The sequence below is a fragment of the Tenebrio molitor genome, chromosome 3 (assembly GCF_963966145.1).
Source record: "Tenebrio molitor chromosome 3, icTenMoli1.1, whole genome shotgun sequence".
In the NCBI taxonomy this organism is placed as follows: Eukaryota; Metazoa; Arthropoda; class Insecta; order Coleoptera; family Tenebrionidae; genus Tenebrio; species Tenebrio molitor.
The window spans coordinates 396231-412065 of NC_091048.1; the positions used below are offsets into that span (position 1 = coordinate 396231).

The window sequence follows — 15835 nt, forward strand, 5'->3', positions numbered from 1 at the left end:
ATAGTATCTCGTGTTACAAGGAACCCCTCACCTTCGAAAACACCCTGTATAGTACCTAGTTGAAAATATACGAGTATTGGATACAAAAATAAATCACCTGCATCTGCATACCAGAACTCAAAAGCAAAAATATCAGTCGAATGCAAAAAAAAGTAGACAAGAAATTTTCAGCTGCTTGGTCCAGTCTTCCAGTTTTTCGATTTTGGTTGGCAGCTGACTACGACTGTATTCTTGATTGCCTAGCCGAATGAAAAAAAAATGAGAAATTGTCGGTATTAGAAAAGCCTGTTCCCGTTTTTTTTGCAACCAACTTTATTTCTATAAACACAAAACTGAAATTCAATATTGCGATTTAGTTTTCGTGACGCGATTCTGTAATTTAATTTCGAACCGCGGTTCCGAGGTCGTTCGGATTATCGAGGTTCGGATTACTGAGGTTCTACTATATTAGAATAATTAGGTCACGTAATTAAACACCCCACGTTTATCCATAATTTCATTGAAAAACAAAGGAACTTAAAATAGGTGCAACAAAAATATTTGCTAGAGAATTAACACAGTTCAGGGTCGACTCCATATCATTTTGCCAAAACCACGGCAAAAATCGTCATATTTTGTACTTCAAAAGATAAATAAAAGTTTTCTTTAATTGTAGTGTGTGCATGGTTCGGGTTAATTGCAAAGTATCAATTTAAACTGTCATGTGAGGTGAATTAAAAAAAAGTAAAACAAACAACTTAGTGATAAAGTAGTGTCTCTCACCTAGAAACACGGTTAATTCGAAAGGGAACAATTTCCGATATGTTTTTCCGATGTGGTTATCTGAGAGAATTAACAATAAATTTATTGAACTATTAATCCGTTTAATTGTAAGGTACTTATTTGATAGAAGCAACAAATAAGCTCGTCATAAAATCATTCAGTTAATGTGTCGGTGTGAGCGAATCTCTTCTCTTGGAGAAAAGGTAAGAAAATTTGTTTCAATTGAGGCATCACTTAGTTTTAATTTAACATTATGACATTGGCTTTTAATTAAATTAATCTCAATCGCCACCAATTGTCACTCGAATTGTTCAGACCAGACAGTTCTGATCATAGTGTTCACTGAGTAATATACATACGAGTATTATAAAATAAACAGAATAATGGAAATCGTCGAGTACATGGGTATACAATTTTTTATCTTTTAATCCAAGTCGTTGTTGCTCTATGTCAGTCAACATGTTTTGTTACAGATTTAGTCAAGATGGGTTTACGCGCGATAACTTTCCAGGCTGTTGTTGAAACGTTTTCGCGAAAGAAAATCGTTGAATTCGAATCAGGGACCAAACTGGCGAAAGTTCTGAGTACTTTGGACTTAACAGCGCTAGGAATCGGGAGTACTTTGGGAGTTGGAGTGTACGTGTTGGCGGGAGATGTGGCCAAAAACACAGCCGGACCGGCCGTCACGGTCTCGTTTTTCATTGCAGCTGTTACATCGATTCTAGCAGGTGAATTTTCTCAAAAGAAGCAAAACTTTTCGAGATTTTTTTATTCAAATTCAAATTGAATTTTGAAAAATCGTATTTTGTCCACATTTCTTCGCGCTTGTAGGACTTTGTTATGCTGAGTTTGGTGCTCGGGTCCCAAAAGCAGGATCAGCCTACGTCTACAGTTACGTCTGCATAGGCGAATTGTTTGCCTTTATCATAGGATGGAATTTAATACTGGAGTATCTAATAGGTAACTATGATTGTGACTTTTGCTGTATTCTCGATAATATCGGGTGTGTCAAAAAGGTCGGACAGGCGTTTTAGTAGCATAGGGCATAGCATAACATAGACCCCGATTTTATACCAAAAACTGTTCTGCAGCTTTCAGTTAAAGAAAAAACTCTCAGAAAGTGAAAATGGGAGCAATAAAATCGGTAACTAAAAACTATCGTATATAGTTGTCATGGTTATTTTTTTTTTCAGTCGTTTGTCAAAACGCCTAATAACATTCACACTGGGATGCCTTCCGTTAGGAAAACGCATGGTGTAAAGGGCGTTTTTTTTTTAAATTTGGCGTCGAAGTAGCCGTTGGAGAGTCGATTGAGATCGCACCACTCGTGTAAAAGTGTACATAAGATTTAAACAGCTGATCCGTGATCCGTAACCTGGATAATGCGTTCACAATCGACAGTTCAACGCCTACTTCGACGCTAAATTTAAAAAAACACCCGTTATGCCCATGCATCTAAATGCCGCGTTATTTTCTACGGCACCAAGAGCTGAATACATATTATACAATATTCATCTGCGGTAAAACTCATTTTGAAAACTGTTACAATTTTACTGACATTTATTTTATAAAGGTGTTTTTTTCTCGTTGCTATGATATGTTAGCAATGTTCCCGCGTTTGAAAACAAGTCCCCCACACCAAATTTCATCATATTTAACACTGACGAAGAAACAGATTTCAAACGTATTCGTGAAAGGAATTTTTAGATATTTGTTGAGGGCACCTTTGAAAGTTGACACATACAATTACGTTTCCACATCAATAACAAAATCATTTAGTTTTACAGGCAGTTTAGTTGTAACTTCCAAAAGCTCTTGCGCGTTAACGAAAGGCCAAAACTCAAAAGCAAAAAAAAAAATTTTCATGTTCCATGATTACCCTAAATTGTGTAGCTTCTTTGGTATCCGACCTTTTTGACACACCCGATATACATACAGAGTCGCTAAAAAGTATGGATACAGCTAAATATTTTCAGAACGGTTCACAGCGCTCGTTGAAATTTGGCACACAGTTAGAAGTGTTTAAATTCTACCATCTGCGTTTTTTTTCAATTTTCTAACATCATTTATTTTGAAGATAAAAGGCTAACTTGATTTTTTTTTAATGGCACGGCGGATCAAATTTATAGTAGGTAGTTTATTTAACGAGTTCCTGTGTAATTTGATCCACGAGTGCCAAAAAAACCCAATTTACACCAACGAGTTGAACACAACGCTTTTTTGTTCGACGAGGCCCTTAAAAAGGCTCCAAATCCAAATTAGCTTGACGTTTCGGTTTGACAAGTTGTGACATTTATCAAAATCCGTTCACGCAGGAGAAAATTTTCAAATTCTTTCAAAAGAGTATTTTTTTGTGAATTCAGTGATGTAACACATGCATATCTTATTTTAATCTAAATTTTATAATAAAAAATTATCCAATTAATAAAATTTGAAAAATGTAAAAATGTTGTCTTCAGCTATCGTTAGTTCTTTGGCGCCTGTACTTTGACCAAAAAATAAATAAAAGTTAATAAAAAGTGTAAAAATAAGACATTTAACTGAACGTGGGCATGTGTTACTACATCACTAAATTCACAAAAAAATTGTTTTTTCAAAAATATTAAATTTGACTCGCTTTGCCATTTAAAAAAAAATCAAGTTAGCCTTGTAGGTATCTTCAAAAAAAATGATGTTAGAAAATTGAAAAAAATCTCAGATGATAGAATTTAAACACTTCTAACTATGTGCCAAATTTCAACGAGCTCTGCTGAACTGTTCTGAAAATATTTAACTGTATACAAACTTTTTAGCGACCTGTATAGTTTTTAAATTTAATGACAATACTAAAGTCTATTCCATTAATTTAAGAATGCAGTAGATGTCGCTTCGAATGGAGAACGTTTCACGCTGTCGAACGCGACAAATTTAAATTTAAAAAAATTACAAAAAAAAAGTCATTAAGGAACTTACGGTATAGTCTAATTTTTACCCTTTTGAGGTGACGTCGCGATTTCCTTCCACGCTTTCTCTCTACTGAAACGACAGAAACAGATAAAAAAAAACAAAGAAAATGGCACGTTTATTTATTGTTGGTTACTTTGTGGTTATTTTATGCTCCTGTCAATTTGACAATTTTTAATTTCTTTCACATACATACATTGATTAAAAACATAACCTTTCGTAGCAATTGTCAACAAATTTGAAACATAATAGTTATGTATGATCAATTCAAATTTGTTTCTGATTCTAGCTCAAACATACGTGAAGTTACTAGATAATGACATCATCGCAAAGGGGTAAAAATTGGACTTTAGTGGTATTCTAATAATAAAATTCTAGTTTAATGATGCGTTTGATACAAAAACTCGACAAGTTTGACACTAATAATAACCAAAAAATCGATGAAATATCAAAATTTGACAGTAGTTATCAAAAATCGAGCATTCCCTTCGTGTAAACTTTTCTCTCATTTTGATAAATCAACGACGGAAAAATGGTCCCTATGCTATTCTATACTGCATACTTAAATGGAATAAACTTTAGTGAAGGTTTTATACCCAAAACATGTGTGATCAATTGAAATAGTGGAATTTGAACAGACAATAACTGATGTGTATAACTGTCGATAATATATTTCTTATCTAGTCCAATTCGACATTTTATTTGATCTAAAACAGCTTATACAAAAATTTCGTTTATCTAATTTTACAATGTAAACTGTACATCATATTTTATAAAAGCAATTTCAACTTTTCAAAGCATAGTTCTAAGAGCGGCATTTTTTTCTAAACTGTTGCCTTAAAAAACGGTGATGTTTTAAGATGTTTTTCCGTTGACCGCTTGTTAATTTCACTATTAATGAATTATTCTATCTAAAATATAGTGTATTAATGGACCTCATTAATACACTATTTTTCATTAATCAACGATTTTTGCGATTTTGACGTTTTGATGAAATTTTGAAGTATAAACAACCTCATCTCGAACATGCATTGTTTGCACTTACCAACACTGCAGCAGGTACTGCAGTGGGTTTTCTATATTTTATAGCTCCATAACTACACAATTAAGTACGAATTCACTTTTTCAAAAGCCGACCTTTTTGGTTATAATTCGCATGTCATATTTTTCAAAGGTAACTAGGTTTTCTTAGCAATCGTGATTTTTACGTGACGTTGACGTCTTCTGACACTCTTTGTGGAAAAGTGAAGAGAAAGTGTGGAAAAATTAAAAAATGGCCTACCCTGAGGACAAAAAAAGGATGAAGGTATTTTATAAGGTCACATCTTTATCAAAAAAAATGAAATTGGTTTTGATTTGGCTTTAATTTGAAATTTTGTCACCAAAAAAAAATTTTGCGGTCAACGAAAAAATTTTGTAATCAACTCGTTTCACTCGTTCGTGCTTTAAACAGTTTCGATTTATTAATCGCCTTCATTAACAAACTAGTTTATTAAATAACTATTAATTTGAAAATGTTTGGCGCAATTACGGGGTGATTAAGAAGGACTGTTTAAGTTGGCAATGCTGAATTTTATTTTTAAATGGTACAACTGGAGTAGGTTCCGGTTGTTGACGGCTTCACACTGACAGCCGTATCAGTGACAAGACAATTCAAATTTGACATTTCAAATTAAATTAAACATGCTGGTGAATCGCTCGAAAGAAGAGTTAATTTATGTTTAGAGCAAAATGGGAAACACTTCGAGAATTTCCTTTAGGCTAGGGCCACACTACAGACTAAATAATTGGCCGATAATTTAGTCCGATTGGGTAGCTTCCGCGCACACCAGGCAAACCAAGGCAAACTAAATTGTTTGGTTGGCTGTCGGTGCGCAGACAGGCGACTATTAATCGGTCGACTGCTTATGCACAGTTGATAAAATCTACGTGATATTAATTAAATATGAGATTTTACATAGGTTGAAAATATCCTTTGGTTCAGTATATTTTATTACTTTCATAATCATAAATTAAAAATCAAAATCTTTGCACTGCAGAGAGGCACTGCAGGCATAATTAGTGCGATTCTGTTTCAAAATTTAGCAATATTGTTATTGAACAATATTGATTTTGAATAGATCCAACCAATCAATAGCTTCATATCATAGCAACTACAACATTGTTACTTATAATATAGCAATATTGGTAAATTTCAAAATAGAATCGCACCAAATATGTGTGGATCACCGACTGGATAGTCGGTGAATGTGCGCACTCGCATAGTACACCATGCTCTATCGATAGTTGGCCAACTTTCTTGTTGAAAGGGAATCGGGAAGTCCTTGCAACTATTTTTCGATCAATCTGTCGGCCGACTACAATCGCTTTAGTGTGCGCACTCACATAAGCCCTCATACTTATTAAGAACCAACTAAATTGTCGACCGATGAAAAGTCTGTAGTGTGGCCCTAGCCTTAGTTAATTTTTAGATTATTATTCCGAATTCCAAATTTGATTTCTTTTTGCCGTTAATTTTTACTCTCATAACCTACCATTTTGTCGTTATTAATGCTACGTCAGATATCTGTCAAATAAACCCACAAAACATTATCTGGTTGCAGTGTTGTAAATAGGCGAATAAAAAAATTTTCTTAATTGTATTGCCAACTTAAACAGTCCTTCTTGATCACCCGGTATAAATTTCAAATTGGAAAAAATACTGCTTTATTTAATTTTGATGTTTGTAATAGTGGTGACGTGAAAATTATTCTAAGATACATCCCCCTATGCCCTGACCAACATTCTAAAATTTCAAATTTAAACCTTTTTTTATACTCATGTGGGATACGTATCGTGAGATAACTTTTAAATTAGATTGACAACACTGTTGACGTTTAGGGTTCTCATGTTCAAACATTTTAATTTAAAAGAAATGAAGCACTAGAAAATAATAATACAGTTTTATTGACAATCACAGAAAATATTCAAAGTGTTCTCTACGCCTTGAATACAACTGTTAACTCACCGTTTCATAATATTTTGTATTGAATTTTAAAGCGTCACTTTGACAATTCAAATCAAGTTGTCAGCAGTGTTACCAATCTAATGTAAAAGTCGTAGCCTACTCTAACTATAAATTTAAATGATCTCACGGTGCTATCTTGGCGCATGTTATTTCGTTCGGTAACTTCGGTAAGTAGCTGTTTGACTACAAACGTATGTCAAAAGTTTGTAGTGTGCAGAAATTATACTTGTCGGACGCAAAATGAGAGTACAAAACGCAAAGTTTAAATAAAACACGCAAATGACGCAAATTGATGATAGAGCCATCCTCGATTTTTTATTTAAAGAATAATTAAAAAAAAATACACTAAAACATCGTGTCTACTACGAGATTTAAAAAAAATAATCGTAATAAATTAGTATATTGTGTTATTTATTAGGATTAAAAGTTGTTTTAAGTGCATTTGTCTATTACTCACGAGAGCAGAAGTTGAGCGAGCGCACAAATGAAGAGAGCAGAAATTAACGCATCCGAACTTTTCTCGCGCTCACCCGGTATAGGGAGTAAGTAATTATAAATCATTTACATTTTACATGTTAAACTTTTGAATGCTAAATTCTAATCTAAAGAACTCTTTTAAATTTTAAATTCTAATCTAAAGAACTCTTTTATCGACACTCACCAAAAAGGTCACGAGCAACACTCTGTTTGATAACTTTCATATGTAAAACTGTGAAAGTGTCCAAAGTGCGAAGGCTTTTGAAGTTTGTAGTTCTCATAAGACAAATTGGTTTTTTGAAAACAAGTTATTTTTTAAAATCCAAACAGCTACAAAAGGTATTATAGATTTTTCACCGAAAGAAATATTTGAACTTCGGCTATCTAATGCAAAAAATAGTGTTTTATTAAATACAGGGTGTTTCAAAATTCGCGAATTCCGAATTCAGAGCGTTGTAGGGAATCACTTCAGTAGTCCAAATATGGATGAAAAAAAAAACGGGACTCCTCCCACAAAGATACATTGACCTGAAGGTGCACTTTTTGAACTGCGTTTTCTTCAAATACAGGCTGAAAAGTTATTTATGGTGTATGGTTCTTAAAAATGGAAGGGCAATAGTATTTTGTCACTATGGATATGAAGGCTGCTATGTATTGAACAAAGTGAAAGTGTTTATATCTTCTTCAGCAAGAGCGAATTTTTTTTTCTAAGTATTTTTCGAGCTCCACATGGGTCCTTCCCTACCACGCTCTGAATTCGGAATTCGCGAATTTTGAAACACCCTATATAATAATGTCAATATTTATTTCCTGAATATTATTTTTAGGATCTGCAACAGTTGTCAAAGCCTTATTTCTTTATCTCGACGAATTATCCGACAAAGTGATGTCCCAGTTCTTCGAAGAAAATATGCCAATGACAGGAGGAGGCCTGGGACACTACGCTGACATATTCTCCCTAGGACTGTCAATTGTTTTTGCTGGTAACTCCACGAATTCATGTCACACTTATCTTAATTGAATTATTTTTGTAGTTGCTATAGCTCTAGGAGCAAAAGAATCGTCATGGGTGAACAACATATTTACAACAATTAATTTACTTGTTGTAATAACAGTCATAATCTCAGGTCTATGGAAAGGTGAATTAGTTGAAATTGTTAACAACCAGATCACACGACTTTTTCTAGTGAACGCTTCCAACTGGTCTATTTCTGAAGAGGAAGTCCCTCCAGATCACGGTACTGGAGGTTTCGCTCCGTACGGAGTCAAAGGTGTAATCCAAGGCGCCGCTCGATGCTTCTTCGGCTTCATCGGTTTTGATTGTATCGCAACCGCCGGAGAAGAAGCTAGAACGCCTCAAAAATCGATCCCCATTGCAGTAGTAGTGTCACTTCTAATAGTATTTTTTGCGTATTTTGGAATTTCCACAGTACTTACAATGATGTGGCCGTACTTCTTGCAGGTTAGACACATTCTTTATTTAGTAGAGATTCTCCGACTGTGTTTAAAATAATTTAGGATGAAAATGCTCCCTTACCTCACATTTATCAAGAAGTAGGATGGCCCGCTCTCAAGTACGTCGTAAGCGTCGGTGCCATCTGTGGTCTCTTTTCCAGCTTACTTGGTGCGATGTTCCCCTTACCTCGAATTATCTACGCGATGGCTTCTGACGGTCTCCTCTTCAAAGCCTTGTCTATTGTACATCCAAAATTCCAAACTCCTTTCATGGGAACTCTGATCGCTGGAAGCATAGCAGGTGCGTAAGATCTAGGTGGTTTTGTTAACGTTCTAATCGGAAAGAAACCAGGATGCTTGGCTTGTATTTTCGAACTCAATCGGTTGGCCAACATGATGTCTATCGGAACACTACTGGCTTATTCCATGGTAGCTGCTTGTGTTCTTATCCTGAGGTACGCAGTAGACGAACCCGAAAAGAAATTTGAAGATAAAGAAGAATTGACATTTAAAAAATATTTCACGCAGATGTTTCATCGCCAAAGCAAAATTCCGACGACCTTAACGGCGTCTGTTGTCGCCTGGTTGGTATTGGCATATTGTAGGTAATATTCTTCTTTGAGATATCTCAAAACACGTGATGTTTACAGTTTGTACAGCGTTCATTTTTTCTGGATTGATTACTGGTTTCGAAAAAGAACTAGAAAATGCGGAGCCTTGGTTGTTGTCGATCATATGTGTGTTGGCGATCGTTTTGATATTTCTGTTGTTGATGGTGTCTTGGCAACCAAAGTCTTCAGCTGAACTCACGTTTGCGGTGAGTATCTAAGTAGTCAGTTGTGGCATTCTTGCAATACTTTTAAATAGGTTCCTCTAGTTCCGTGGATTCCAGGATTGAGTATTCTAGTAAATGTATACCTGATGACGACACTACCTTCACACACTTGGGAGTATTACGCTTACTGGATGCTTATAGGTATGTTCGTCATGAAAATAATCACAATGTGATAAGTCGGAGACTCTTTCAACAGGTTTTGCAATTTACTTTGTTTACGGCATATGGAACAGCAGAGAACGAGCTAGCAACAAAAATCGCGAAGAGAAAGAAAATAGACTTCCACACGATAAGAATGACAACTTAAGTGAAAGTCATATGTAACGATATTAAACACTAACTTATTTATTGCCTAAACACAAGATTCAAATAAATGCAAACTATCCACAGTGACGGTTCATGTCGGCAAAGTTTTTAAAGTCGTATCTTTGCCAAACAAATCTCGCCAAGACGTCTTCTTCTTTGCTAGGAGTGTAGGCAAAGTAGCAGTCCCTCCATGTTATAAACGGGAATTCGTAGGAGAAAGTTGACGGGAAAAATTCCCGACCGAAATCAACAGTAATTTGCTTGATTTTTCGATAAAACGTTTCAAGAGTATCGCTGACAAGTTTCCGACAATAGTCGGCTTTTGACCAATTCAACAAACGCGCCTCCGATTTGCTTACAGCCAATGTTGGAAAAGGCATAGTTCTGACTGAACATACGTCGCAATGACGCCAGAGGGATTTGCTTTTCAGCACATATTTATCTGAAAAAAATTGTTTTTGTTTTTCTGTCTAAAGTATAGCAATATTTTTACATCTGTCTTCTTGCGTCCAAAATTGTCCGCACCTCATCTGCATCCACAACTTGAAATGAGGCAGCTTATAACAGTCTGGAAGTTTGGCTAAAGGGTAACCATCATTCGCCATCGTTTCAAGAGCCTTCTGCAAGATATAGAGGTCAAATGTCAAGGCAAGAAAATAGCGTAATAACAACCTTGATCAGTTCCATCTGCCATCTATAGTTGCACAGAATTTTTTTGAAAATGAAAAACCTCTTTAGTTTTTGTTCTTCTTCTTCTATCTCCTCCTCTTCTACTTCTTCTGGACCACACGTACAATCAATGCATGGTATTTCTTTGATGCCACAAATACACTCCTCGCATTCAACTTTCTGGACGTAACCGCAATAACAACAAACAGGATAAATGTAGCTCATCCAACAGACTCTTCTACAGCACTCGCACGTCCGTTGCGTCTTTACATCTTCTGTTAATTCGGGTTCACCGTTACTCTCTACATTTTCTTGTACCCATGCCTCTGCGGTCTCTTCTACACCTTTTTCTAATTCTGTTGTCTCACTTTCTGATTTTTCATTTTTCTCGCCTTCATCGGCCTCCTCCTCATCAAATACACTACCAATTCTACTCGATATCCTACTCGGCGGCAACATTTCGTTCATAAATTCGTTGTACTCGTCTTTCATCAAAGCCAGGTAGTCTTCATATAGTTTGATGCAAGCGGCGTGTTCTTCTCTGAATTGCTGGTAAACTCCCATACACTGACAGTCTTCGATTGGCAAAGCACTGTTGAGAATGTAGACATTCCCCTGAGGTGTCTCCTTAACCCCACAGATTCCGTACATAACGCGACCAGGAGGTACGTGCGGCATCATAGCTTCTCTTCGTTTTTCTTCTTCTTCCGCGCGCGCCTTTTTAGCACAGATACAGTCAAGAGGAGGTCGCATGCCGGAAATGACGTACACGGGACCTTGGCGAGTGTTAACCACTCCTCCTATGATAAATTTATGATTTTGTTCTTTCATGGAACAAACTAGTTTTCTACTCTTTTGGAACGCTTCGTATTTGTCGATACGATTTTCGTATTCCTTCAAACATCTGCAAGGCTTTCCTGTTGTTACTCCTTCAATGATCGGGATTTTTTGGTCACTTTCGGTTTCTTTTATTCCACCGATGATGTATTTCATCGCTTTCCTTCTTCGGTCTTCTTGACATTTTTCGCAAGGACACAACGGTTCTTCTATCAATTTTTTTGCTTCTTTTCGACAATCGCACGGTCGTTTTGCCGATTCTTCTTTCTCCTTTTCGTACTCTTCGACTTTTTTCTCATAATTTTTCAAACATTCGCATGGTTTTTCCAAAATGACTCGGTCGATAATGGGAACCATCTCATTGGATTCAGTTTCTTTTAAACCACTTATCACATAAGTTGTGATTTTTTTCTTTCTCTCCTCTACGCACCTCTCACATTGACACAACGGTGTCTCGATAAATTCTTTCGCTTTTTCTTTACACTCACATCTCTTTTTTTTAGTTGCTTTCGGGGAACAATCATAAGAATTCTCTGCAAGCAACTTTCTGTAATACGGACATACATGTTGGTATTGAGTCATTTCGCATTCTTTGTCTTGGTCATTTTTTCGTGATGTACACGCAGATCTACAATGTGACTTGTATGAGGCATTTATTTCATCAAAACACAATTTTCTTGAATTTTCTCTGCATCCACATGATGGGTCCTGTCGAGTATTATCCTCATGACAAGATTTTATTCTGGTACTTTCTTCATTCTGTAAGCAAGGCGTCAATTCTTCGTGGCAGGACCTTCTCACCGCCTCTTCGTACCGGACGCATGGAGAATCTGTAGACTTTTCTTCCTCGCAGCATGACGTTCTTCTATCAGTTGCTTCATTTTGTGAAGCACATCCGCATGTACTTTTTGGTGAACAAGTACACGCTCCCTCAATTTCTTCATCGATTTCGGTCTGTGCATCACAACACGTTTGTTCATCAGCGGCGTAACATGGAGTGTCGTCGTATATGTATACGAAATCTTCCGTCACCTCTTCTTCTTCTTCTTCTTCTTCTTCTTCTAGTTCTTCTGGCTCCGGGAGTCTGTTCCGGAAATTGTCACATGGAATATATTTAGACGGTTTCAGCAATACAGGTACTGGTCTGAAATCAACTAGCTCTTCGTAGAGGGCCTGAGCAAGAAGCATCTCTTCTTCAATTTCTTCATCCACAACTTCCAAAACCACTAAAATCACAAGAATAAATATTTTTGTTACGTGAATAAGAGTGTTTCGCAAAGCCACTAATTACCATTTTTATTATCTTTGGATTGTGCCGCTTGTTCTTTACTTTTTTTTAGTCCTTCCTAACACACCAATTAAAATTTTTGTTTATGAAAATGTGATATACTACGTACCAGATAACAAAAGTAGGGACTCTGGGGCCGTTGCACGTGTTTGTTACAATAAATTCCACTAAATTTTGGTGGTTCTCGTTTAAACGTGTACGGTACAAGATAAGGTGAGGGATAATTGACCTTCTTTTTCTTTTTTGGTACCTTTTTTCTAAGTTTTGGCGGTGGAGGTGGCGACGGTATTCTTATATGTAATTCTCTAAGCGTATCTTTCATTGTTAAATGCACGACTGCGCTTAATAAAAGTCTGTCGTTGATAGAATATTTCACTCGATTCGGATTAATCAACTGATATAAAATCAAAAGAAACTCTACCGGACATTTGCAACAATTTTTCAACGCTTTATCGATATGTCGATGATTAGGTCGCAAGACCAAACCCAAATCACCAATATTCTCCTGAGTGTTGATGATGGTGCCTTCGGCCAAATCTTTCAAGATGCAGTTTTTCAAATTATCGACGGTAGCCATCTGTTTCGGTGATAATTCTTGAAACCAGGCGGGGCCTACTAGAGCGATAACTCTTCGATGGCTACCCATCTCTGAAACAAAATGTTTCAAACGGACTTATCTGCTGATCAAAACCACATACGAGCTTGTCTTAATTTTTTCTTTCGCGCTGCAACGCGCTTTTTAAATTCTACACGATACATCTTTTGTAGTACTTTTTGCTTGCGACGCCATATCTCGTCTAAAAATTCCCACTGAGGAGGACCACCGCTGAAGTATTTTATTTTTTTAGGTGGCGGAGGTGGAGGCGGTTCTGATAATCCCGGAATATACTCTGCTTTGGTTTCTTGAATGTGAATTTTGGTATCTCCGGCATCCAGTTTCGTGTCGGTTTGGGAGATGCTATAGTCAACACATGTTTTAGGTTGCGGTCTGTAAACGGCAAAATGATCCTGTTTCTTCTTCTCAGCGTTCGTCGCAATTATATGACAAACGGGTTGTTCAGGATGATATATGTCATCCAAAATGTTGTTCATAAAATTTGGCTTACGTGGGTGTTTCATTTGGAGAAACATACAATACACAATTTATTAGAACAAATTTAAAATCAATCAGAAATTTTGACACCTAAATAATTGACATTTTTTTCAGTTTTGTGATCAGTTATCACTGATCACCTCCTAGACGTAGGTATGAGATTTTTTTTCAGAATAAATAACATACATTTATTAAAATACTTTCAGTATAGGTAAATATATTTCATTCTTTTCTCTTGTTAATGTTACATTTCTCTAATTATTTTTAACTTTTCTTTTCTTCTTAATTTTCTCCAGTTCTTGTTTTTCCAGTCTCTCTTGAAGCTGTTGTCGATAAATCTTCTGCTTTTCTTCCTGTTCTCTTCGCCATTTCTCGTCGACAAACTCCCACTGAGGAGGACCTCCACTAAAATATTTTATTTTTCTTTTTTTATATCGTCGAGGTGGAGGTGGGGGTTTTTCATCAGGAACGTAACTTGCTTCGGTTTGTTGAATGTGAATTTTTGTATTGCCAGCATCCAATTTCATATCTGTTTGGGATATGTTATAATCCAAACATGTTTTACTCTTCGGTCTGAAGAGTTCAAAAATGTCCGGTTTTAGAACAGAAGAAGTCTTGATTATCTGACAAATGGGTTCTTGCGGGTGAAATATTTCGTCGAGAATGTTGTTCATGAATTTCGGTTTCTTGTGAGGCCCCGCGTGAGGCATGTTGAGATGAAAATGGACTTAACAACAGTGACAGAAATTTTGATGATATAATAAAATGACATTAACGGTATCCGTGTATTGCATTTGTTTTTGAAAAAAAAAATACATCAAGTGTCGACACCAAATTTATGTAGTAGGTATAGGTAGTTTATTTAACGAGTTCATGTGTGAATTGGGTTAAAAAGGCCCAATTTACACACGAACGAGTTGAATACAACGTTTTTTTGTTCGACGAACCCCTTAAAGGTTCCAAATCGCTTAAAACCTTTAAAATTAGCTTGACGTTTCGTTTTGACAAGTTGTGACATTTATCAAAATCCGTTCACATAGGAGAAAATTCTCAAATTCTGTCGAACAAAAAATACCATTTCTAGACCACTCCTGAAGACGAATAGAAAAATAGTTATTTTTATATTAACTGCGTGAAGAGAGTGTTTTTTGTGCATGAAAAGGTCTTTTACGCCGAGACGAAGGTCGAGGCAGTAGGTATAAGCCTTTGAATGCACAAAAACATCTTCACGCACGAAATATAAACAATATTTTTTCTATAATTGATTCAAAAAATTGAAATTAAAAATTCAAATTTTGAAGGAACTCGGAAGTTTCAATGCAGTGACCATGTTGCTAGGTAACTAATAAAAAACAGTACGTGAAGTGAAACACAGAAATAGTCGTGTGCGTGAAATCGCATTTCACACACTGTTTTGTATGGGTTCTATGGTTTCGATCTTACTAACAATGCAAAAAAAATACACGTAAAAAAATGACCCACTTCAAGCACGGATAAGTATGCGTGAATTTCAATTTTTTGAATCAATTATAGAAAAAGTGTTTTTTTATTTTCGCATTATTTTTCGTCTTTGTCTTTGTCTTTGACGCACAATCTCGAATAAGAAGAGGGAAATCTTCTCATACTTAGTTCTCCTACAATGTTTCGTTTATTTTCTAACTTCGACAAAGTATTAAATGAAGAAATAAAATAAATACAAATAAAAAATAAAAAATATTTTAAATGAAATCGATAAGTTGGTTCAAATTTTTTTCTGCGAAGCTCCACGATAAGCTTTCTTTAGATTCAGAGAATACACGCACCTCCTCCTAATGGATAGAAGTGGTCAGACAAGCCGACTTAACAGTCTTAACACTAGATGATTTCGTAATAAAATTATAAGAAGTAGATAGGTGTTAATTATCTTTTCTTCACGTTGGCCGATGGTCCAGAACTAATAACATTTTGATGTCAACTGTTATAATTATGAATCACCCTCTACAAACTTAAGCTAGTAGCGATAAGCAGAAGTGTACTGATATTAGAAAAACAAATGTTACAATTTATCGTCAGTAAAATTTTGTCTTTATCTTGTCTACATAAATGAGTTTGTAAGCAGCTACTTGCTTTAACTGTGTTTAACTTCCTGGAAATTTACCTGTGAGTTATAGACTAACGTATATT

At 35.8% G+C, this 15835-nt stretch overlaps 2 protein-coding genes across 2 annotated transcripts; one reads left to right on the plus strand and one right to left on the minus strand.

Annotated features, from left to right (window-relative positions):
- Positions 1–601: 601 nt before the first annotated feature.
- On the plus strand, positions 602–9868 carry LOC138125441 (cationic amino acid transporter 2-like). Its single transcript, XM_069040760.1, has 11 exons — positions 602–965; positions 1236–1490; positions 1594–1722; positions 8017–8172; positions 8224–8328; positions 8377–8651; positions 8708–8945; positions 8997–9245; positions 9295–9461; positions 9512–9620; positions 9676–9868. Exons 2-11 carry the CDS (start codon positions 1247–1249, stop codon positions 9801–9803), a joined length of 1800 nt encoding a protein of 599 aa, XP_068896861.1. The 5' UTR covers positions 602–965; positions 1236–1246; the 3' UTR covers positions 9804–9868.
- On the minus strand, positions 9801–15818 carry LOC138125436 (uncharacterized). Its single transcript, XM_069040749.1, has 6 exons — positions 13278–15818; positions 12689–13227; positions 12583–12637; positions 10458–12517; positions 10279–10405; positions 9801–10227 (listed from the first exon to the last, which is right to left on the minus strand). The coding sequence occupies exons 1-6, from the start codon at positions 13708–13710 to the stop codon at positions 9860–9862; spliced, it is 3582 nt and encodes a 1193-aa protein (XP_068896850.1). The 5' UTR covers positions 13711–15818; the 3' UTR covers positions 9801–9859.
- Between the last annotated feature and the right edge of the window lie 17 nt (positions 15819–15835).

Excerpts from the sequence above, each read along its gene's own strand:
- LOC138125441 (XM_069040760.1), top strand. The coding sequence starts at position 1,247 with ATGGGTTTACGCGCGATAACTTTCCAGGCTGTTGTTGAAACGTTTTCG. Across the intron at positions 8,173-8,223 it reads ACTGTCAATTGTTTTTGCTG|TTGCTATAGCTCTAGGAGCA; the intron begins GTAACTCCACGA and ends TTATTTTTGTAG. Across the intron at positions 8,329-8,376 it reads AATCTCAGGTCTATGGAAAG|TGAACGCTTCCAACTGGTCT; the intron begins GTGAATTAGTTG and ends GACTTTTTCTAG.
- LOC138125436 (XM_069040749.1), bottom strand. The coding sequence starts at position 13,710 with ATGTTTCTCCAAATGAAACACCCACGTAAGCCAAATTTTATGAACAAC. Across the intron at positions 13,228-13,277 it reads GAAAAAATTAAGACAAGCTC|AGATGGGTAGCCATCGAAGA; the intron begins GTATGTGGTTTT and ends ATTTTGTTTCAG. Across the intron at positions 10,228-10,278 it reads TTGGACGCAAGAAGACAGAT|ATAAATATGTGCTGAAAAGC; the intron begins GTAAAAATATTG and ends AATTTTTTTCAG.